Source organism: Orcinus orca, chromosome 9 (genome assembly GCF_937001465.1).
Source record: "Orcinus orca chromosome 9, mOrcOrc1.1, whole genome shotgun sequence".
In the NCBI taxonomy this organism is placed as follows: Eukaryota; Metazoa; Chordata; class Mammalia; order Artiodactyla; family Delphinidae; genus Orcinus; species Orcinus orca.
Window position 1 is genome coordinate 286,893 of NC_064567.1, and position 23,328 is coordinate 310,220.

General features: G+C 42.8%; 1 protein-coding gene across 8 annotated transcripts in view; it reads left to right on the plus strand.

Moving 5' to 3' along the window:
- Nucleotides 1–23,328, plus strand: part of ESYT2 (extended synaptotagmin 2) — a 75,514-nt gene that overhangs the window by 14,627 nt on the left and 37,559 nt on the right. For 7 of the 8 annotated variants that reach the window (XM_049714541.1, XM_049714542.1, XM_033408296.2 and 4 more), the window contains exons 2-6: nucleotides 13,598–13,639; nucleotides 14,479–14,613; nucleotides 16,949–17,025; nucleotides 20,970–21,042; nucleotides 21,290–21,379. In XM_049714541.1, the coding sequence (XP_049570498.1) occupies nucleotides 13,598–13,639; nucleotides 14,479–14,613; nucleotides 16,949–17,025; nucleotides 20,970–21,042; nucleotides 21,290–21,379 (417 nt within the window). Of the gene's footprint in view, nucleotides 1–13,597; nucleotides 13,640–14,478; nucleotides 14,614–16,948; nucleotides 17,026–20,969; nucleotides 21,043–21,289; nucleotides 21,380–23,328 lie in introns of those variants that run through there. The other variant, XM_049714544.1, reaches the window with a different exon arrangement.

The following is a 23,328-nucleotide window of genomic DNA, read 5'->3' on the forward strand; positions in this document are numbered from 1 at the left end:
ATTCCCTGATGACTTACGTGCATTTCCTCTCAGCTCCACATTTAGTGAGATTTTTTTGGTAGCTCGAAATTGGCCATGGCGGGAATATTTACACCCTGGAAGTTGGCAGTCTCAAAGAATTGGTTGTGAACACGTATAGCCAGAGCAGCTGGCTATACCACTGCTCTGAATGATGTTTGTTCCCCTCCTCCAGAGAGGGTGCACCCCAATCTCTAAAGGCAGAAGGGGAACAGATCACCTTAACCTAGTAGGGTTTGAGCTGGCCTGAGGATGGGTTGAAGGGAAAAGCTCTCTGTGTTCTGGACCCATCCATGCTAGGGTTCCATCCAACAGAGGCTGTAACTGAAGACCTGCCGTGTTGACCGAGTGCCCCCTCAGTCCACCTCAGAGTCCAGGCCGTGCTTACTCAGTGCAGTAAAAGCTCTATTTTGCTTTTTAATAGGCTAGCTTCTAGCCCTAATAGCTCAAGAATTTGGCAAATGCCTGAAGGGAAACTCAGCCGGCTTCACCTCCGCCTCCCAGGATCTGGGCTCTCAAGTCTGGTCACTCAGCTGACCCAAACTCCAGTTCCTGTCTCCCTGCTCTGGTGAGGTTTCTGTAAGCTTAGCTGGCTTCTTAGCCACATTTCTCTGGATTTCTCAACCTCTGGTACCACAGCCATGGGGGAAAAACAGCCACAGAATGTCACACCATTGCCCTGTGGGGGCTTCTGCCCTGCGTTTTCATCTTTCACGCCTTGAGTTGCCCAGTGTCCTCTCGTGGGCTGGTGAGTGGGTCTCATCTGGCTTTTCCCAGTGTTCTCAGCGGAATGGGTTGCTGCAAGGTGCTCTGATCATCATAGCTGGAAGCCAGTGCTATTTTTAGGGAAAAATAGATTTGAACTCCTAGTGTATTTCCCTGTGAAAGTTAGGAGAACAGATACTTCCTGTTGTTGAGTGTACACTTTGGACAGGGAATGGGGAGATAGGTTTAGGAGAAAGAGGGCAGGTGTTGAGTGTTCCTTGTATAATTTATTTCAGAATGTTTCCCTGGATAAATATTTTAAGTTTAGCTGGGTTTCATGGTTTTGGGGGTTTGTTGCTATTATTGTTGCTTTCAGGAAAATACTATTACTGTTAAACACAATGTGTGAGGTGATTTGTAAATTTTAAGCAGTGGAGCTTGAAGTAAACAGCTATAGAAAAATTGCAGTTAAGGCTTCACTTATTTTACCTCTGAAATGTCACCTGACAAGTCAGGTAAACTCTGGAAATACCTGTTCAACATGACCGTGTAGTGAACTTATCTTTTTATGAGTGGTGAGTATTATTTGTTTCATTCATTTTGTACTTTATAGCTTCAGCCTGAGAACACTGGGAGTGTTATAAATAGAGGAGGAAAAAGGTTTTGAAAAATGGATTTTAAAACTTTTCACAAGAGCCCCCTTCCTGTGTAAGGAGGGGCAGGAAATCTGGCCGCCCCACGGGACAGTTTGGCCCAGCACTGCCTCAGGGACCCCAGGAGTTGGCCTGGTGCAGGTGTTAGATCTGGAGTCCGAGGCCAGTCTCAGTGTGGCCACCCGTGCTCCATGGCCAGTGCCTACCTCGTGGGACTCAGACTCTTCACCCGCAAAGTGGTGAGGAAGTGCAGTGATTGATCTGTCGGGTCCCTGCAAGCTCTTAACAATAAAACAAAAAATGAGCCAGGAGCTGGACCTTAAGTGAGGGGTGGGGGCAGGCGGAGTAGCGTAGATGAGGTGAGAAACTGCTCTGAAGTGGGCAGTGAATGTTGAATAGGGTAGAGGAGACTGAAGCAAGAGATTGGGTGGGAAGGAGTTGTAGGAGGGAAACATAAGCCCTGGTCGTTTAATACACTATATCATACGATCGGGCAGTTTATTCACGGAATTTTATGGCCTCACCAAATATTTTGGTTCCGATGCTTATATAGGTTTTTAATTTCAGAAATCATTTGGGGCCCACAATGGCATGACTCTGCTCTTCCTTCATCCCAGGGGCCCTTTAAGGCCAAATACATCACTAATGTGTCCTTGTTTGTTGACTAATTGACTAACAGCTCTGAATCGAGCTACTAGTTTACCTTGAGGCCACTGGAGTTACTTATTTGGTCTCTTATTATTTGGGGAAATATCTGATCCACACGAGTGCAGATACTACACGATCTGCGGTTGGTTGGGACCGAGGATACGGAGGGCTGACTGTAAATTATATGTAGATTTTTGGCTGCGCAGAGGGTCAGCTCCCCTAACCCCCGAGTTGTTCAACGGTCAGCTGTATACAATTCAGTGTTTTGGGTATATTCACAGGATTGTGTAACCATCACCAAAATCAAATTTTATAATAGAATGTGTTTGTGCGTATGCAGTAGCACTCACTCTCCATTCCCTCCACATTCCTCACGCCAGCCCTGGGCAACCACTAGTCCACTTTCTGTCTCAAGGCTTCCCTGTTCTGCACATCCCGTGCACATGGAATCAGACAGTATGAGGTCTTTGTGGCTTTGACTACCTGTGTGATAGATGATAGAGATTGCTAGATAGGTGATAGAAAATGAGAGAGGTGACGTGATTGATAGATACAATGGTGATGGATTGATAGATCGATGACACCCCATCCATCTCCTGCTGTGATGATGTACTATAGCTGTATAAAATGTAACCATTGGGGGAATCTGGGTGAAGTGCACACAGGGGCTTTCTGTGCACTTTTGCAATATCTGTAATTATTTCAAAAGAAAAAAATTTTGAGGGTGATCTTGTGATCTAATTATTGGTTTCTATATAGAAGTATGCGTTTATAGTAAGTAAACTAGTGGGTCTTCTAGGAAGAATTGGAGAGAGTTTGGGGTTTGATCAAGAGATGTACAAAAATTTTTGTAATTTTTTCCTGAGGTACCTTGTTATTATTTACTCTTTTGTATGGAAAACAAAGAAAGATAGCGAAAGCCATAGTGTTTCTCCCTGGATCATCACTGTAACACCAAAACTGAAGGGTTTCTTTTTTGTTTTCATTGTTGTTTTAGGTATTTCTGTATTGCATGATCACAGTTAATGACAAACAAGCACTATGGGGGATGTACTGGAACCTTGGTCTCAAACATCCAGTAAAGATAAATGATTATATTCAGGAAAAACATCTTAATGTTTTCAAGTGCCTGATTACCTATTGTTTCTCCATTGCATACAAATAAAGGAATAAAAGGAGAAAACAAGATTTTAGGTTGGTAAATTTCTCTGACTTCGTTCTCATAACTTTTGAGATATTTACTGTCTGTGTGAGAGAATAAAAGTAAGCTTTTAGAAATATCGTATAAGCGTATTTCTTTTTTCTTTACTGTAAATCAAAAGATTTATTCATAGCTTTTCTGAATTGCTTTAAAAAAACATAACCAGGGCTTCCCTGGTGGCGTAGTGGTTGAGAGTCTGCCTGCTGATGCAGGGGACACGAGTTCGTGCCCCGGTCCAGGAAGATCCCACATGCCGCGGAGTGGCTGGGCCCGTGAGCCATGGCCGCTGAGCCTGCGCGTCCAGAGCCTGTGCTCGGCAATGGCAGAGGCCACAACATTGAGAGGCCCGCGTACCGCAAAAAAAAAAAAAAAAAAAAACCAAAATAAACATCCCCATAAACATCCCCCCCTAAAAAAACTCCCACACAGATTCTCTCCAGTATAATTTCTCAGAACTCTAAGATTTTGCCACACTCATTACAATGGTAGTTTTTCCCCAGGATAATTCTGTAGGTTTGAAATACTGCAGAAAGTCACCCTATGTTAAAGTTCATTTATAGGGTTGCTTTTTCTCCTTAGAAGAGTATTTTAAAATTTAATAAATATTACATGGTACTAAGCCTATTTCTTGAAAATGGAAAATTCACAGTAAAATTTCAAACATGATGTGACTTCTGATTCCATGTAGATGTTTGGTAAACCTGTCAGTTCTGTAATCTGTAAATTTAATCCCAACTTCACAGTCTCATACTTCCTCCCTCCTTCCCTCCCTCCCTTCCTTCTACTTTCCCCTCCCCTCCCTCTGCTCCCCTTTTTTTATAATAGAACAAAGCTGGGTGGATCCCACATAGTACACAGAATGTGTGCAGTTAATTCAGTGCTACAGTTACATCTCTATCTTCTTGTCCATCCCAGTCAAGACCTAAGCTTGTAAATTTGAATAGTAGCATTGGATTGGAATTTAAAATAAAAAACAACCAGATTTTCTTATGTGTTTAGTGAGGGAGATAAGAAGACGTGTTTTCTATTCTTGGACTCATTTTAGTTTATGAGATTGATATATCTCATGCCAAAACCTCAACTTTAAATCAAGATTGTCAAATAATTTCCTTGTGTGATTTTTTTTTTCTTTTAGCAGTTACAGAAAGAATGTCTAAATGACTTTAGAATTTTGTTAAAATATACTTCAAGTCTTTGAAGACTATCATAAACATGCATCTATATGTAAGGCATTAAATAAATCTCTTGGCATTAGTATTTTGATGAAGGGATGTCTAATTGTTCTGCTGGGTAGAAGTTAGATGTATCCCTCTTTTGACCCTGCCACTGACTCTTAGTCCTGGCTTAAATTTTCTTTTCATTCTATGCGTGCACTGAAATTTAAGTCCACCTTCAAAAATAAATGGATGGATGAATAGTATATCTAACATAGCAGATATATTATAGAAAGCCTCATAGTAACATTCCTTTTTAGCAAATTAGAAATAAGAATTGTTTTTCACATAATTTGGACAGCTTTGTTAGTTATAGGAGGTATGCTGGGATAAGCCTAGCTCCACGTGGCATGCAGGATCTTAGTTCCCGGACCAGGGATCGAACCCGTGCCCCCTGCAGTGGAAGTGCAGGATCCTAACCACTGGACCGCCAGGGATTCCTCAAGGCTAGCTTTTTTTTTTTTTTTTTTTTTTAATTTATTTTAGGCTGCATTAGGTCTTTGTTGCTGCCCGCGGGCTTTCTCTAGTTTCTCTAGCGGCGAGCAACTCTTCGTTGTGGTGCACGGGCTTCTCATTGCGGTGTCTTCTCTTGTTGCAGAGCACGGGCTCTAGGTGCATGGGCTTCAGTAGTTGTGGCTCGTGGGCTCTAGAGCACAGGCTCAGTAGTTGTGGCGCACGGGCTTAGTTGCTCCACAGCATGTGGGATCTTCCCGGACCAGGGCTTGAACCCATGTCCCTTGCATTGGCAGGCGGATTCTTAACCACTGCGCCACCAGGGAAGCCCCCAAGGCTAGCTTTTTAATTTTTATTTTACTGTTTACCGATTTGCAAAAATAGTGGTCATTTATATAACAAAGAAATAGTAATGAATTATTGGGTGATAAACATGCTCTAAACAAGCATTTGTCAACCGTTGTATATAATTATTTCCCCTCTCCTGCCACCTCTGCCATCCTTGAGCCAGGAAGAGCCTCGGGTCCACGAGCTGTGGCTCTCCACTATGGTTTCAACCATCTTTCCTCTTGTCAGCAGCCAGTTCTTAGAAATGACAGAAGAAAGCAACAAATTTACCCTCACTCTGGTGATTTGTAGTGAGCAAGTAGGAGAGGTCTGGTCACTCCCTACCTGTGGGTTCAGGTAAAGACGGCAGGAACAGTAGTGCTTCTTCAGACTCCCTAGTGAAATTTCTCATGAACGACAAAGCATCTTGGAGAGAATTTTGAAAGTGTTTCCTGGTAGGAAAGGCCTTAAACAAATGGCTTTTCCAATTTTATTTTAATGTCTTTGTACTACAGTGTTCTTGGTGTATCAAATCACCCTGTTACACAGTAGTCAAAGTCTACATAAAACTGGTAACAAACCACTGGGAAAATTGTAATGCTGTGGATGTTGAAAAATATAAATTGCTGTATTTACTGTGTGAATTAATTGATTGCCTACTTTTTATGTACACTAGAAATAGATAAATCCAGTTATTTTGTGCAATTTCTTTTTACCATCCAAAGGAGTAATTTGGCCGTACTGTTACCATTTGATAGAGGTTCTGAGAGAGACGTTCCTCTCTCACCTTTTTAGCCTTGAATACTTTCTTCTTTATAGAGTAGCTATTAGGAGGAAGCATCCCAGTATTTTAGAAAACATATCCTATTAAGACTTCTTGATCCTATTTTTCCAATTTCCATGCATACTGAGTCCCTGGAGAAGGTGGGAGGTGGCAGATTGGAATTGGGGTTGTGAGGAAAGACGGAGATGGTTTAATGGGTAAAAAAATTTTAATGTAAAAAGGTTGGAGGGCACAAATTTATGTTGGTGCCAGTTTACGTTTGAGTCGTTTTCTCCTGACATGCTCACCAGCCAGTCTTGAGGAGTGCTCAGAGCTCCCCACTGCGGGGCCACAAAGGGGTAGCATGGATGCTGCAAGATGCTGGTGGCTTAACATTCCAACTTTGTTTAAATCCTCTTATTTGGAAGTCTTGTCCAATGTCAGTATTTATTAGTGTTTCTAATGATTTTTTCCCATGATAATTACATAGCATGAAGAAATTGTAAGGGGCTTTCCTCTAAGACCCATACAGATGCTCCCAGGTCCCCCTAGTTTATCTCAGCAGACTGTATACACATGGTTTTCTGTGTCTGTCATGATTGGAAAGCACTGGCATAGAGAGCTGTAGATGGTCGGTTGACCCAAGGTCGAGAGAGGGAGAACGACTCTCTTTCCCCATCAGTGACAACAGCTCCCAAATCCTGGGTTCTCCAGGGAGCCCTTCTATATGTTGGAACCTTGGACTCGCTTTGAATTTTTCTGGGCAATTTTAACTGTCTGTGAGTCTGTCCTTTCCCATTTGCATTGATTTTAAGACTAATCCATATGCAGACAAAGGAACATTAAACATTTGAAGATTTCTAGTTAGTCTCTCCCCAGCCTGTGAACTCTTTGAATGCAGTCAGGTCTGTTTAAGTAAACTGCAGTGTACTTCCAGGTAGAGATATGTGTTGATTGCTTAAAGGCTTCCTGAAAACAGTTTCTGTTGTGAGATGATAAAGTACAGGCTTCTCATGGTTTCATAGAACCTGTGGTTCGATTGTCCTAGTCTTGCCTCATCTATTTTTTTTTTTTTTTTTTTTTTAGTGGCTTAAAACACAGTTTTTATGTCTCATGGTTGTGTGGGTTGATGGGATTCAATTGGCCCATTCTTCCTCGGCCATGCCTCATCTATTCTTATTTTTGAGATGTAAGTGTTAGTTTTAGACAGGAAAACAAAACTCCTGCTTAGATCTTTTCAGCTTGTGGACTTAGGTAGAACTCTTTGCATTGTGCAGGAAGATTGGTGTTAGGGGATCGACGACAGCAGGTGACACTCTGGTGTGCTGGGTGACCGGTGAGGTAGCGCCTGGAGGGCCAGCTGCCCAGCAGGGACCTCTTCTGGGCTCCAGGGCACACATCTGTCCCAGATGAAGTGAATTCTGCCACTGGGATTTTTGATGTTGATTTTTTAGTTTTTGGTGTTTTGAGACACTGCTTAAAGGAATGTAGAAATGAGCAAAGCTCAAATCCTTCTTGGAATAAGGAAGAATATGAACAAGTGAACTTGATTGGCCAGTTTGCTATTTGAAGTTTAATGACATTTGGTTTCTAAAATGATCATTTTATCCATTATCTTTTGTATTTTACTTAAAGACATTAAATCAGTAATGCTTCAGGTGAAATAGATATGTTATCTTCACTTGTATTTCCCAGACATTGACTACCTTATTTTAGATTTCTAAAATAAAGGGATGGGTTAATTTACACTGCGTGTTTCACCACCACTAGTGGTGGTGGGATTTCAGCAGGACTCCCTGCAGCTGCACTTTGTATAGTTGCCTTAGACTGAGCAGGGATGTTTGCACAAGTGCCGACTATTAACAGGGTCTTCAAGGGGAATGCTGTTTAAAGAAAGACAGTTCTTCTGTTTAGCTTCAGTTCTAAACATTATCCCGTGTTCAGAAGTGGGTGAAATATGATTTAAGTAGAAAATTTTAGCTATGTATAAATTTGTTCCATCTTTTATACTTTAGGGAGGACTTTAGAGCCCTGTGGGTCTGGGCCTTTTCCCTCTAGTTCACTTATTTCCCTGTGATTTTAACAAATTATCCTTCGGGTGAGTCTGTTTCCTCATCTGTTAGGTGGGGCATTAACTGTGGACAAGGTTGTTGTGAGGATTAAACAAGACATTGTCTGTAGGTAGGGTTCTGGCACACAACCAGTGCTCTGTCTTTTGTATTTGGTTTATTTTTTTCTAAACAACTTTGATAATATCAATATCATATTAGAATCCAAAATATGCCTTTGTTCTTTTTAAAGAAAAGATTAAAAAAGATTTCTTGGGTAGTGTCAACTCTTAAAAATAATCAAAATTTCAGTACTCATACAATGGTTATTTCTAGTTTGTAAAGATACTATGAATAATAAATGTGAAAACTTGTTTCATAATTAGACTTGTAGAGGAGATTTGAGTGGGTTTTTTTTTTTTTGGTGATGTTTTGTTTGTTAGGTTTTGTTTTTCAGCTGAAAAATTAGATTTGAAACCAAATGACATGTGTTCATCATTCCTGTATGCCTTAGGAACACATTTTCTATTTTCCCTGTACATCTCTACCTTTCTCTGTGATGTTTTAGCTACTTTAAATTCTGTTTTGTGGAACATAAACAAGTGTTTATGAATATGTATTAGTGAGAAGCAGATTTTTGACTTAGTGAACAGAATTAAAATTTGGTAACAGATTTACTGTCTTCAATTTTGATATATTCTTTTTCTTTGGCACTTTGAAACCATCCCTTACAAATTAAAAACCTCAGAATTATTGAATGTCCTGGGATTCTCCACTAAGAGATGGCTTGACTTTCAGAATTCATCTCACATAAACTATAGTGATGTGAGCCAGTTCACTTGTACTGGAAGCCTACTTGTGCAGATGGTTTCTCTGCCTTCTCCTCTGGTAGTTCCAGAATACGTTTCCTCAGATATTAATCTTACATAATTTCCCTCCTGAAAACTCCAGCATTGACCCATTGCCAGTAGAACAAAATCCACACTCCTTTGTGTGGCACAGAAGGCACTTCAGGCTGGTTTTGACCTGATTTTTCAGCTTCAGCATCTACCATTCCTCTCTTCTCTTAATCCAACCAGAGTAACTTGCATGCACCATTATTTCTGCTTAGTGTATTCTCTTTGCATGGCAACCCCCAGCTAACCCTTTCAAACCCATCTAACGTAGTCTTCCTGAGTCTCTCGTGGACTCTTGGAGGCAGCATCAGACCCTCCCCAGCCCGCACTCTTCTTTCTTCCTAGGCTGGCGGTCATACCTCTCCACGCCCGTCCACCCGCCAGCATGAGCCTCTCAAGGACAGGACCACGGCCAATTCTGTGTCATGTCCCTGGCTTTGGGCACAGAGCCAGACCCAACTAACTGCTCAAAAAATGGCTTCTTCAGCCTGTTTTTCAAAAAGAACAATCTATACGTTTGCGGTAGGTTAAAGCACAGTGACGAAAATGCAGTAACAGAATCAGAATTCACACCAGGCGAATTGTATTTCTGTCCTGGTGCATGATGGTGAGTAGAGAAGCTCTATTATTACATGTAGGTGACTCGTGGGACTGGTGTATGTCTTGCCTGAGGTGTGACAGGATGAATAGGAATTGCTGGTGTACTGGCAGACCTAACTTGAGAAATACCGGTGAACTTAGAGAAATCAACTACTGTTAGGGAAGGCGAATATTTCATTTTGGAATATTTTTTACAGGAGTCATTATTGTTTTTGGTCATTAAAGTGTTTGTTTCAACATAGTTGTACTTTACCTTTAAAACTTGATGATTCAGAAAAAAAATTTTTCAAATCAGATTTGGAGTAGATTACTTATAAGAGCGTCTTGTTTCTAAGTATCATTCTCGCTAATATAATTAAAATGTAGTTTATGAAAAGTCTATTGTCACATAATTTCAGAGTCATTTATTGTATAAAGTAGTACTTTTGTGTTAGAAAATTCTTAGTTTTAATTGTAAATTACAAAAATAACTAGAAAAGTAGTTTATGCTTCTTACAAGTAATTCAAACATATAGAAATAGAGGAAACTATAAAAGCCTCATTCCCCTCTTTGTATTCTTCTTTTTTTTTTTTGCGGTACACGGGCCTCTCACTGTTGTGGCCTCTCCCATTGCGGAGCACAGGCTCCGGACACACAGGCTCAGCGGCCATGGCTCACGGGCCCAGCTGCTCCGCGGCATGTGGGATCTTCCTGGACCGGGGCACGAACCCGTGTCCCCTGCATCGGCAGGCGGACTCTCAACCACTGCGCCACCAGGGAAGCCACCACTCCTTGTATTCTTGCAAACTTTTTCTGTACATTTATAAACTTGTATAACTTATATAAAAGTATATGTTTATATGCACACATACAAACATAACAGTATTTTTAAGAATATATGGCCTCTACTAATAAATTTTCATTAATTGGAAAGTCTGGCAATGTTTTCTATTACCAAACATAGTAGTTTCTTGTAATGCTTTAATTGAAAGTAGAAGTTCATTTGATGGTATTTGCACACATGAATTTGGTACGACATACTGACTGGAAGAGAGAGGGACTAATACGGGCCCAGTTGGTAAATTAAATCACGTGTTTGATAGCAGTAGGAATTCTCTGATGCTGGGAAGATTAGAAAGGAACCACTTAAGTGTGCCAAGGATTTTAAGAGTTGGACTTGGAGGCAGGAGGTGAGGGTCTGCCCCTGCCCATGGTTGTGTAACTCGAGGCCTGTCTGCATGGTCGTGGTGGTGGCTGTGAGGATGGCTGGGCGTGTTCCCAAACAGGAGCAGAGCGGGGTCCCCTCCAGTGGGGCGGCACTGGGCAGGGTTGGGGGGCTTGATTCAACCTAGGGCTCTTCTCATGCGCTTGTTTCTTCTACCCTGTCCCCTTCTTCCCTGGGCAACAGTGTTTTAAGTTTTTGTTCATTTTTTATTAAAAATTTTTTAATATACCCGCCCCCCACAAGATGAATGGTAGCAGTTGTACCTGCTTTTCTCCATTTGTACTTTCACTTAAAAATAAATCCTGGGGCCCTCCCTGGTGGCGCAGTGGTTGAGAGTCCGCCTACTGATGCAGGGGACACAGGTTCATGCCCTGGTCCGGGAAGATCCCACATGCTGCGGAGTGGCTGGGTCCGTGAGCCATGGCCGCTGAGCCTGTGCCTCCGCAACGGGAGAGGCCACAACAGTGAGAGGCCCGCATACCGCAAAAAAAAAATAATAATAAAAAAATAAAAAATCCTGGGATTTATTCCACAGCAAGTATTCAAACAATTCTGGAAATCACTGCTGTGGAGCCCCTCCCCACTTCTGTAGCTGCGCAGCACTTCAAGTGTGGGTGCAGCATCTGTTCCACCCTGTGGTCCTGGCCGCTCCTGCCACGGGCAGTGCTGTGCATGCATCTTCTTTCTAGAAGAGATTCTCAGAAATGGAATTGCTGGGTCACAGGGTGGTTGGATGCACATGGAATTTTGTCATTACTACTTAATTATTAATTCGTGTTGATGGATACTAGCTCTTTCCTAGGAAGGAGTTTGAATGTTGAGTGAAACCAGTCTTAAATCGCTCTCTTCTTAGTCTTGGGTGGAACACTGGGTCTGGTAACAGTGTTTTATTGTGAACTGCTATTGTGTTTGCTGAACTTTGCCATCGGCTGTTTCAGGATTTGTGTAACCTCTGGAGTTACTCGATGAATCACTATTAAACACAAAATTTTCTACTTCTGGCTGGCACTCAGGACCTCGTACATTTAAGGCATGGAATCGGAGTTTCAGGCTCTACTCTGATCGAGTGTGTCCTCCTGAGGGCTCGGCGAGCTCCACGCACTTTGCACATCCCTTAGTAGTGAAGTGGCCAAAAACATGAGCAGACCAATCTGGTTTTCATCCCCATTCTGGCACTAGTAGCTACCCTGCAAATATGGGATAGTAATAGTTCAAATTTGTAGATCTGTTGTAAGAATTAACTCAGATACTATGTGCGTGACTAGCTTAGCACAGAACCTGCTGCATAGATAGCAACGCATACTCAGTAAATGGTAGTTACTTGTATTATTTTACACAAGTATAGTTTGTAGCTTAGTCATGTTGCCCTCATTGATCTTCCAGAAACCTAGTTCAGGGGAGATTTACAATCTGTCCGTTGGCTGTCCCTCGGCATCTGTCTTCCCTCACCTTCTGCTTCTCTGAACCTTTCAGCTGAAAGGCCTTGAAGAGAGCTTGCCCTCCTCAGCCACCTCATGCCGCGATCTAACCCTCTTGTGGCCTAGCCCAGCTAGTCTGGTAAGCCCTCCAGTTCTCCCCATCCCCAGCCCCAAATGCCTCCTGCCTTCTGGGGGGAAAGTGCAGTCCAGTTCCCTTCCGGTCAAACCTCTGCAGTGACATGGCCTCCAGATCTGAGCAAGCTTCGCCAGCAGTCCTTTCCTGAGCCTTTGCTTCTTGAGCGTCATCTTTCTCAACTCTTGAGCCTTTTCTTCATTCTGGAAGGTTGCTATCCATTTGGTTTTGTCCCAGGATGGATTCAAACTAACTTAATTTAGAAAAACTTATTTGTCATGCTAGCCCACCCTCGGGTTCAAGCAAATTAAAAGCTTCACATCCTGCAGCGTAAAGGAGTAGGTCTGCTTAGGCACGTGGACGTGGGGCAGGTGGAACCTGCTGTGGCCTCTCCGTGAAGCGGTGTGACCACAACAGACATGATGACGGTGGCCTCTCCAACCTGGACCTGGCTGCTTCCGGCCCCATTCCATGGTTTGTGCTTAGAGCCCAAGCCTGAGAGTAGAGTTGGTCCTCAAAGAGGCATCTTCTTGGGCACACCCCACCCCACAGTAATATTCCCTGACCAGCTCCTCTCAGCCAGAGGATGGGGTGGGGCTTGTCTTTTACTGGCTACAGTATCTGTGTTACTTAGGAAGGTAGGTGTGGCAGTTCCAGACCATGTCCCAGTCACCGGTACAAACCTGCCTGAGATGCATCGTGCAGCTGTGCCAGAACTGCAGTTTTCAGGATGTTAGTGTGGCCAGCGTGTTCTTCTTTCTTTGAGGGGTGGGGGAGTACGGAGCATTTCTCAGAGGAGAACTCCCTGCCCAAAACAGCTTTAGCCTTTTTCTGCAGGGGTTGTTTTAACACCATGTAGGTTTTTTCCTACCTCTGTGCTTATTTTCTCCAGTATACAGGCCCCATCATGGAGAACCATTAGAATTCTAATCCTCATCTGGGAGACGGTGTGGAGAGGAGCCGAACATGGAAGATTTGTGCTGGCTCCTTTGGGCCAGAAGGGGAGGGAAAGGTGGGCTTCTGAGGCTCTGAGCCTAGGTGCTGCAGGCAGGGGCCATGCTGGTGGCGAAGGAGGAGCTTGAGACTGTCCGCTCCGGGAGCCCCTCGGCCCAGTGGCAAGGTAGGCAAGGGCTTCAGAGTGTCCTTAGAGCGTGGAGAGCCAGGGCCGCGTGGTTCTGTGTAGGGCTTCCCAGCGACGGGCTTAAACAGCATTTTACAAACAGTAGATATACAGGAAGAATACTAAACGGCCTGTGTGGCGTTTTACTTAAGAGTTGTCAGGAGATTGTAAATCGTGTGTATGTTTTTCTCTTAGGTTCATTTTCCAGACACTGAAAGAGCAGAATGGCTAAATAAGGTAAGAGAAGAATACTGAACACCAGATAGCAGTGGGAATTAGAGGGTGACATGCCATATTTCCATATTTGGGGATTTGGACGCTGACAATATGTGAACGCATTTGGACTTAGCAGGTTGGCTTCTGCTCTCAAAAGAACTCGGTCATAACTGAGACATTACTTTCCTTTTCTAAACAGTGCAGACTGTTTCTTTGACATGAGGAAGTTAATGATATACTCATAGTTGGATGTTTGGCCCTGTGTCTTCTTTTCTGATCAGCTATTGCTCAGATCTCTTTTATGATAGTCATAAGCGAAAATTTTGGAACATTATTGTGAAGAGGGAAATAACTCCCAAGAAATCTAGTGGTAGATAATCTTTTTTTTAAAGGTTATGTTTTTAGATCATTATACTTTGAAGTAGATCTCTTTTATCTCTATGTTTTATATATCCTTAGAGTTATATAGTAAAAACTAATGTGAATAATGATTACCCAAAAAGTAATCACTAGAAGTTAGTCCATCCTTAAAGAAAACTCATTAATGTTGAGAACGATACAGTTTTAGAAAGTTTTTTAGCAGTGAGTTGAAACCACAGGATTTTCTGACTTTTTAGCAATGATTAAATGTGATGATATGATTAAACAGCATATTTAACTAGAATAACTAATTCCTGCAACATATTGGTTGATCAATAGTTTACAGTTGTAATACATTTAAAAATTTTAGGTGCGTAGCAAAAAGGACGCCCCCCCTCCTTTGCTTTTCAAAAATTCTGGTAAACTATAGGAGCATAATTTTCCATGATGACTTAAGTACTATACCATCTTGTTTAACCTGAGCTCTTTCTCCTTTTCAGACTGTAAAACACATGTGGCCTTTCATTTGCCAATTTATAGAGAAGTTATTTCGAGAAACCATAGAGCCGGCTGTGCGGGGAGCACACACCCACCTCAGCACCTTCAGCTTCACGAGGGTTGACGTGGGGCAGCAGGTTTGTTTCTTCTTAAGTGTTCTCACCTGTGCACAACTGAAAAGCATGGTAAACTACCTGAGACTGTCTCTAGAGAAAGCTGTTTTGCAGAAGGCTGGCAGTGTGTGCGGGTCCTCCCCAGGTCTGCCTCCCATGGGGCCCTCTCCTCCTCTGTTGGGGCCTCGCCTCGTTCGTCCACTGTGGTCTCTCGGCCAGTCCAGGTCCGTCGGAGGTCCCTCAGCGCCAGAGAGTCTCTGCCCCACGTTCTTCTGTTAGAATTACCTTTGTACAGCTTTCTACCATCTGTCCTGCTGGAAAGGGAGTTTGATGTATAAGGATGATGAGACTGACAAAAGCTGGAGGTACCTGCTCCACCACAGCGTTTACAACAGCAGCTCAGGCTCCAGTGCTGGGCTTGCGGTGTGGCGGTAGTGACACAGGGGAAGGGAAAGGTAGGCTTTGTTGTTGGAATCATTATATACAAAAGAAAGTCACTAATTCCAACACTGCTAGGAAGCCTCAAGACCACCATTAAGGACAAGTTTCCTTTTTTATGTTTTTAAGTCAGTGTTTACAATAATTAGCAACAGTTGAAGGTAATATTTTTTCTGTTGAGGTGTAATTGACACATAACATAGCATTAGTTTCAAGGTAACATTGTTTTGGAGTTCAGTAGTCCTTTAAACTCACACACCAGGGCAGAGCCCGACAACCCACTCTCACCACGCCCTGCGTCCCGATGTCTGTGCTTCAGCCTGTCGGGGTGTTAGTGAATGTGGCTGAGGACCATCTGACCCCCATCCATGTCACTGCCCCCAGACACGTTCCCATCCCACACTCCCCACGCTGTCAGTCACCCTTCCCCATCAAGGCCTATTTTCTATGGGCAGAGAATGCTCCGTCTCTTCCGCGGTGCCTCAGGTGTGTGTGTCCTGCCAAGCTGTGTTGTGCAGGCCGTTTGCCCGCTTGGCTGTGAGGTCTACAACACGCTGCGAGTCGGGGTGTGGGCATCCTTTTGTTTGAGCACACCAGGCCAGCACAGGACCACCATGGGACACTACCTTTAATTTTCACTTTACCTCAGTCACCTCAAACGATCACGACAAGAGGGAAGACACAGCTACAAGCTAGAATGCACGTGACTGTGAAGGGCGGATGGTGACTAGCTTAGGCCTTGACAGCCGTGTAAGGTCTCTGAGGCGCGTCCTTCCCCTGCCTGCCCCTTCTCCGGCCCTACAGTCACTGTCTCCCTCTGGCTGGCGTTTGTGTCTCCCAGAGTTAGGTAAGCTCATGCTTGCGCAGATCTGGAATTCTCGCTCCAGCTGGGTTTGTCTCAGGAAGAATTACGTCCCTGTTTCACATGGGCTTCAGTTTGATGCTACGTAAGATCATCATCAAGGAGATGGCAGGAATGCAGAGAGTAGTGCGGGTTCAGTCGGGGAGCTTGGCGTCACTGTGGCTGCATGGACCTCTTTTGGGCACACAGGACCCAGGCTGTTTGATTGAAGGGACAGAAGAGAGGGGCAGGAGAACCCGAGCAGAAAAGCCCGGGACCTGGCACGGTAGGAAGTGTAGACTTAGAGTTTCTCCTGCAGCTGGTTGAGGAATAAGGTTTCAGGACACTCACACTGTCAGAGTGAACAGTAAGACTCCAGAGGTCCGGTAGTTCTTCAGCTTGAGTTTTTAATGCTCAAATGTCATGTTGAAAACTTTCTTAGGAGGGGTTTCAAATCAATGGGAAAAAGGTTTTGAAATGATGTTGAAATATAGCATCTATTGTAGGTTTTCCTTTTCTTTTTACAGAGTCATTTGATTGTGACCTTGTAGCATGTATTAGGTGTTGAAACTATAGCTAGTATTTTTGATTCACTCAAAAGCCCCATTTTTATTAAAATCTTAAGAAATGGAAAATTATGACATAAAGAAAAAATGAAGGGAAGTTATATTTTAAACAATTAGTAAGGATGGAGTAGAGGGAAAGGATCAAAGTCATCTGGAAGAGACAAGCGCCCAAGGCTCCTGGGAAGGAGCGAAGCAGGGTCACAGCGGAGCTGTGTCTGTGGCCTGTGAGCACCTGCTGTGCTAGGCCGTGCTCCTCGACCCGCATGGTCCTGTGTCCTGTAGCCTCGCTATTGCCCATGTGGAGCTGTCCTCCTGACCGTGTTTTACAGATGAGGGCGCTGAGGGACAGGTTTAACAACTTGCTGGAGGTGAAACAGCTAGTACATTGTGAAGCAGAGGAGTTTTCACTCCTGTGGCCTGATGCTGAAGCTCGTTGTCTCAGCTCTGCTGTGTCACAGGGCTTGGTTTTCCTTTCACCCTTCCTACGTTTTAAGTAAGCCAGTTCTTGTTTCAGCCCCTCAGGATCAATGGAGTTAAGGTGTATACTGAAAATGTGGACAAAAGGCAAATTATTTTGGACCTTCAGATTAGGTAAGTTTGTATTTATGTCATAGTTAATGATGTGTGATGTCACTTAGCTCTACCCATAAGGTGGAGGTTATAATGAGCACATTTCTTACCTGCTGTTTGATGGAATTGGACTAACTTCTTGTTGAAGACCTAAATTTATTTACTTTCTGGTTTTAGTTCCTGGCAGCCTAGATAATTGCTATCATTCATAAAACATGTTAAATAAAAGAAAGTAAAGGCACTACAAGAAAAGAAAACGACAGACCCATATCCCTTGTGAACATTGATGCCACAATCCTCAAGAAAGTGCTAGCAAATTGAATTCAGCAACACAGTAAAAGGATTATACACTGTGACCAAGTGGGATTTATTCCTGGGATGCAAGGATGGCTCAACAAAGAAAAGTGATCAGTGTAATGCCCCACATTAACAGAATGAAGGGGGGAAAAAAACCCCTGCATGATTATCTCAGTTGATGCAGAAAAAGCATTTGGTGAAATTCAACACACTTTCATGATAAAAACACTTAAACAGGAAGCAGACAGAAACTACTTCAGCATAATAAAAGGCATATATTCCCAGCAAGCGGCATGCTCAGTGGTGAAAGACAAACCTTTTCCTCTGAGATCAGGAACAAGACAGGGATGCCTGCTTTCACCACTACTGTTCAACATGGTACTGGAAGTTCTTTTAGAGCAATTAGGTATGAAGAAAACGAAGTGAATGGCATACAAGTTGGAAAGGAGAAAGTAAAATTATCTTTGTACACAGGTAATATGATCTATGTAGAAAACCTGAAAGATTCCACAAAAAAAGGGTTTTAGAACTAGTAAATGAATTTAGCAAAGTAGAAGGATACAAAATCAATGCAAAAAAAAAACACATCAGTTGCATTCTATACCCTAACAACGAGCAATCCAAAAAGGAAATTAAGAAAACAATTTCATTTACAATAGAAACAGAAAGAATAAAATACTTAGAAATTAACTTAACCAAGGAGGTGGAAGACTTGTACAATGAAAACTACAGAACATTGCTGTAAGAAATTAAAGAAGACATAAATACATAGGGATACATCCCATGTTTGTGGTTTGGAAGACTTAACATTGTTAAAAGTCAACACTAAAAGCAATCTGTAGAAGCAGTGTAATCCATATAATCATATATCTGATAAGGGATTGAGATCCAGAATGTATAAGGAACTCCTACAACTCAACAGCAACAAAAAAAAACCTGATTCAGAAATGAACAAAGGACTTGAATAGACGTTTCTCCAAAGAAGATACACAAGTGGACACAGGCACACGAAAGGGTGCTCAACATCACTGTTAATCAGGGAGAAGCAAATCCAGACTACAGTGAGATACTGCCTCACACCCATCAGGATGGCACCTATCAGAAAACGGATTAGTGAGGATGTGCAGAAATTGGAACCCCTGTGCACTGGTGACGGGAATGTAAAAGGTACAGTTGCTATGGAAACAGAATAGTTGTTCCTCAAAAAATTAAACAACTACTGTATGACCCAGCACTTCCATTTCTGGGTACATACCCAAAAGAATTGAAAACAAGGTCTCAAAGAGGTATTTGTGCACTTGTGTTCATAGTAGCTAAAACATGGAAGCAACCCAGGTGTTCATTGACTGTTGAATGGGTAAGCAAGGTGTGTTATGTACATACAGTGGAGTATCATTCAGCCTTTATAAAGAAGGAAATCCTGCAGTGTGTAGTGTCCGTCCTGCTACAACAGGGATGAACCTTGAGGACATTATGCTAAATGAAATAGGATAGTCACGAAAAGACAAATCCTGTCTGATTCCACTCATGTGAGGCCCCCAGAGGAGTCAGATTCACAGAGACAGAAAGTAGGATGAAGGCTGCAGGGGGCTGGGGGAGGCGGGATCAGAAGTTGCTGTTTAACGGGTATAGAATTTCAGTTTTGCAAGATGCAGAGAGTTCTGGAAGTGATGATGGTGGTGATGGTTGCGCAATCATCTGAATGTGCTTAATGCCACTGAGCCGTGCACTTAAAAATGGTTGAGCTGGTAATTTTATGTATATTTTACCACAATAAAGAATAATTGGGAAAAAAATTACTTAGGGGTCTGCCAGGTGCCTTGCCTGCATGGTAGAGAGGTTTTCTCTGGCTCTTGTCTTCACTGTTCGTGGGCGTTTTTTTCTTTTTCTTTTTTGGTGTCTTAGTGACTGCCAAGGTTCCGGCTTTCCCTGAGGCCCCGGCCCAGCTGTGTGCAGGCCGCTGCTGAGCTGCTGACTGACACACGGCTCTGCAGGGTTTGGTTTGTTGTTTTGGCTAAGGATCGTTTTATTTTATCATCTTTGAGTTTCTGAAGTATATTAATATAGTAAATGAACAGTCAGTACCAATTACCTTTATTCTAGAAGGGAGCATAGAATGTCGTGATGATGTGATACAGAAAACTCTGCGTCTTTAACGTATTTGGAACTACTGCAAACGCTGCTGCTGTCAGTGCAGTAGAAGAGGAAGCCCCGCGTGTGTCTTCGGGTCAGCCGCACCCTGGGAGGGCTGTCCACTAGGCCGAGGGTGAGCTTCAGGAGCGTGGGAGCCTTGTTCTCTTGTTCCAGCGCTGAGGGAGCACTTCATACACGTTCATTAAATAAATATCGGAGTGAATCTGCTACCGGACGCCATTTTGAAGATGCAGCCTGGCTTTTGTGGTTTCAGCAGACATGACGGCATACGCAAGTCATGCAGCTCAGATATTTATGTCTCTAAAAAGTCTGCATTCTGCTTTTTCCTGTGTTCCAGATAAGGACCGTAACTAGGTTACTGGCCATGGAGTTGGGGAAGGAGTAATTGAGAGCTATGAGGAAATCAATGATCAAGTCTTGGTGTGTGTGGGTGAAAACCTGTCGCTCACCATCTGCCTCTACAAGGGTGAGGCCGCCAGCCACTGCAGTTGCTGACCTTCCACACACCCTGAAAGGAGTTCAGGGCAGAGATCAGGAATGAGGCCCTCTGTGCTCTGGGAAGACTGGCAGAACAGGTCTTCAGATAGATATATTCAGGAGACGATGTTATGAGCCCAATTTCTTGCATCTTCTCATAGCTAGAAAAGCACCGCTGTTATTAACTCAGATGTCTGCCCCTCGTGGCTAGCAGCAAATTTCTGCCAAAATGTTTGCTTGACTGTACGTCCCCTCTTCACCAAAAGAACCTACAGGTACTGACTTTTACATCAGAACTGTGGATATTGGAAGACTTTCATCCCAGACGCCTTCTGTCACTATTTTGCTCATGTGCTTAGACAGTCTCTCTCATGATTATCAAATTGCACCCCCCCAACGCTCCCACGCAGGAGTCAAGAGTCCAAGAGTCAAGGGTGGGAGTCAAATCATACGGATCCCACGCAAAATGTAGTGGACGTGCCATGTTCACGGTAAAGATGGGTGCAAGCCTTACATTCAGCATCATGCTGTATTCATGTTTGTTTCACATTAATGATTGAAAAGACTTAATCGTTGAGTAAAATTGATACCTCAGATGGATGTAATGTCTTTAACCTTTGACATCAGAGGGCCCTGAGCACTGCTAGTTTCCTCAGTACGGGGAGCTTGGGCGCAGCGTTTATTTGTGGTGAAACACAATCTCAGCATTTTTTATGTTTTAAACAAGCATAGTTGTTTATAAAACAAATGAAAACTACGCTCCGTCAAGAGACTGCTCCAGAAGCTGCACTTTGAGAAGTGACATTTATACCAAGGCCTCTGGCCAGCTGCCTGCCTCGCCACCCATGCGGCGGTCCTGACTGGTGTCAGTGACCGCTCCAACGCAGGCACTAGAACACTCTGGCACGGCCAGGCTGCAGGTTACAGCTTTGCCTACAGTCTAGTTCTGGCTGCTTTACTATCATTGTATTCAGATTATATAGCTTGCAGGTCTGTGGTGATTAAGAGAATGTAATACAGAACTTTTTCTTTGCTAGTTTTGTAGGAAATTGTGAGATTGATTTGGAGATCAAGCGATATTTTTGTAGAGCTGGTGTGCAAAGTATACAGGTAAGGTTTTTTTAAGTTTCATAGTCTTCTCAAATTCTCTGTGCTCTATTCAGAAAGAAAATCATGAGGTTTTTATTAACTCAGAATTTCTTTGAAGTTAAGTTTTTGTTTATAGGTTATACCTTGAGAGAAACCTGAAGTCAGATGCTCAGGAATCACTGAGAGGATCCTGCATCCTCCTTCTTGCGTCTGTAATGGCCTGTGGAATTGTTTTCTGTTAACGTTTCGGTTTCCCATTTGAATTTAGATTCATGGTACAATGCGGGTGATCCTGGAACCACTGATTGGAGACATGCCCTTAGTGGGAGCTTTGTCTATCTTCTTCCTTAGGAAGCCAGTAAGTCAATGTTTATTTCATTCTTTTCTTGCCATTCACTGACAAGAATGTGTACATATCGAAGAATAGACAGAGTGGAGAAAAAGAGCTTAACTCACTTTATTCCCTTTGATGCATGAATCCTGCGTGCTTTCATCTCTTTGTGCCTTAACGGAGGGCTTCACATCTCTCGATAGACAACTTTTTTCCTCATTATAAAAATGTTTGCTGCAGAAAATTTGAAAGCAGACCTTAGAATGTATAGGTTGTAACTAACATTCAGTGCCTATCACTGAGTATGATATATATTTACTCATTCAATCCTCATAGCTCTGTAGTTAAATAACTAACACTAAATACTTTTGCTGCCCAGGACCTGAGAGTCTGATTTGTCCAAGTCACAAAACTAGTAAGTCTGGGGATCCGCACCTGGACCTGCCCTGGTCTGGCAGAGTTGCTATCCTCATACTCACCCTAAGTCTCCCTGCAGCTGTCCCCCACCCTGCCATTGCCTGCCTCTCGGGGTGTGTTGAATGAAGCACACAGTATGCTGTGTTTTTAAGAGTCACAAAGATTAATTTTAACTAAATTATATTTTAACACTTGGATAAACCATGATATTATTATTTCACATTCCATTTTTGTTATAAGTCGTCAATACTTATTACTCATTATTAGCCACAAAAGTAAGACAACAAACATGTCACCTACCTAGACTGTCCCTCACTGAGACCCTATCTCCTCGCTGAGGCCCCTCCCCTCACTGAGACTGTCCATCCTCACCTGGGTGGCTCCATTCCTACAAGGCTCCTCATCTGGGCTTCTGCAGCCTCTCCTTGGCTTTCTGCCTTGGCTGTGTCCTCAGTGGACTTCACTGCTAGGGGCCTTGCCCCGGCAGACTGACCCGCCAGGGGCCGGCTCTCACTCGCAGATGGTCATCTGTCCAGTGCAGTGGTAGTACCACCCCCACCCCCTCCCCCATCGTCCCTTCCACCTCCCTCCTTCTCTCTCTCTCTTCTCCCAGAATGCTGCCCTTCCCAGGACATGGGCAGCCAGGTTCCCTCCTTGTCCCTGTGCCTCACAGTACACTTCTTAATCTTTGGAAGCCACAGCCATATCTGTCTCCATACAGTTCAGTAAATGTCTGATGAATGAATGGATCTGTTTCTCAGATACTTCTTCACGGTGTGCCATTTTTGTAACCTGCAATGAGTCCTTTCTGGAGGTGTCATTAACATCATGTGTAGTGTAAAATGGGGATATTCATTTGTATAATTTGATTCAAATAACTTAATACAAATTATTGTTGCTGGTTTTTAAAATACAAGTTTATCTAGACCAAACAAGTGGTGCTTTTCTGCATAAAAACATAAGAAGTAAGTGTCATCACTTTTTGTTACCACTAAAATTATTATTCTCATTTGCTTTTTATTGCTTAAATAATTGGCTTATTTTGAATGTATCTTAACAACACAAAGCATGGTAAAATTCAAAAGCTATTAAGGAACATCTGTGTTAAATTTTAATTTATTAAAATTTTGAGAAATGAAGAAATCCGTAAAAGATTCAAAATTCATGGGTTTTTTTCCCCCACATACAAGTTATTGAAAAGACAGTACGTTTTAAAAAATTCCTTCATTAATGAATATAAAAAACTAATCCTTAGCAAGTTGATAAGTATTTTTAGTTTGCAGGGAATTTTTAACAATTTAAAGAAAGTGTTCTTTATTCAGCTCAGAATGTAACAAAATCCAAATCTTTAAATCTTCCTCAAAACTTTGTAATATTCTTCATTGGATCTTTCTTAGGTATACTTAGTTTAAAAATAACATTGTAGGGACTTCCCTGGTGGTCCAGTGGTTCAGACTCTGTGCTTCTACTGCAGGGGACCCAGGTTCAGTCTCTGGTCAGGGAACTAGGATCCCACAAGCCGTGCAGCCAAAAAGTAAAAAATAAAATAAAAATAACAT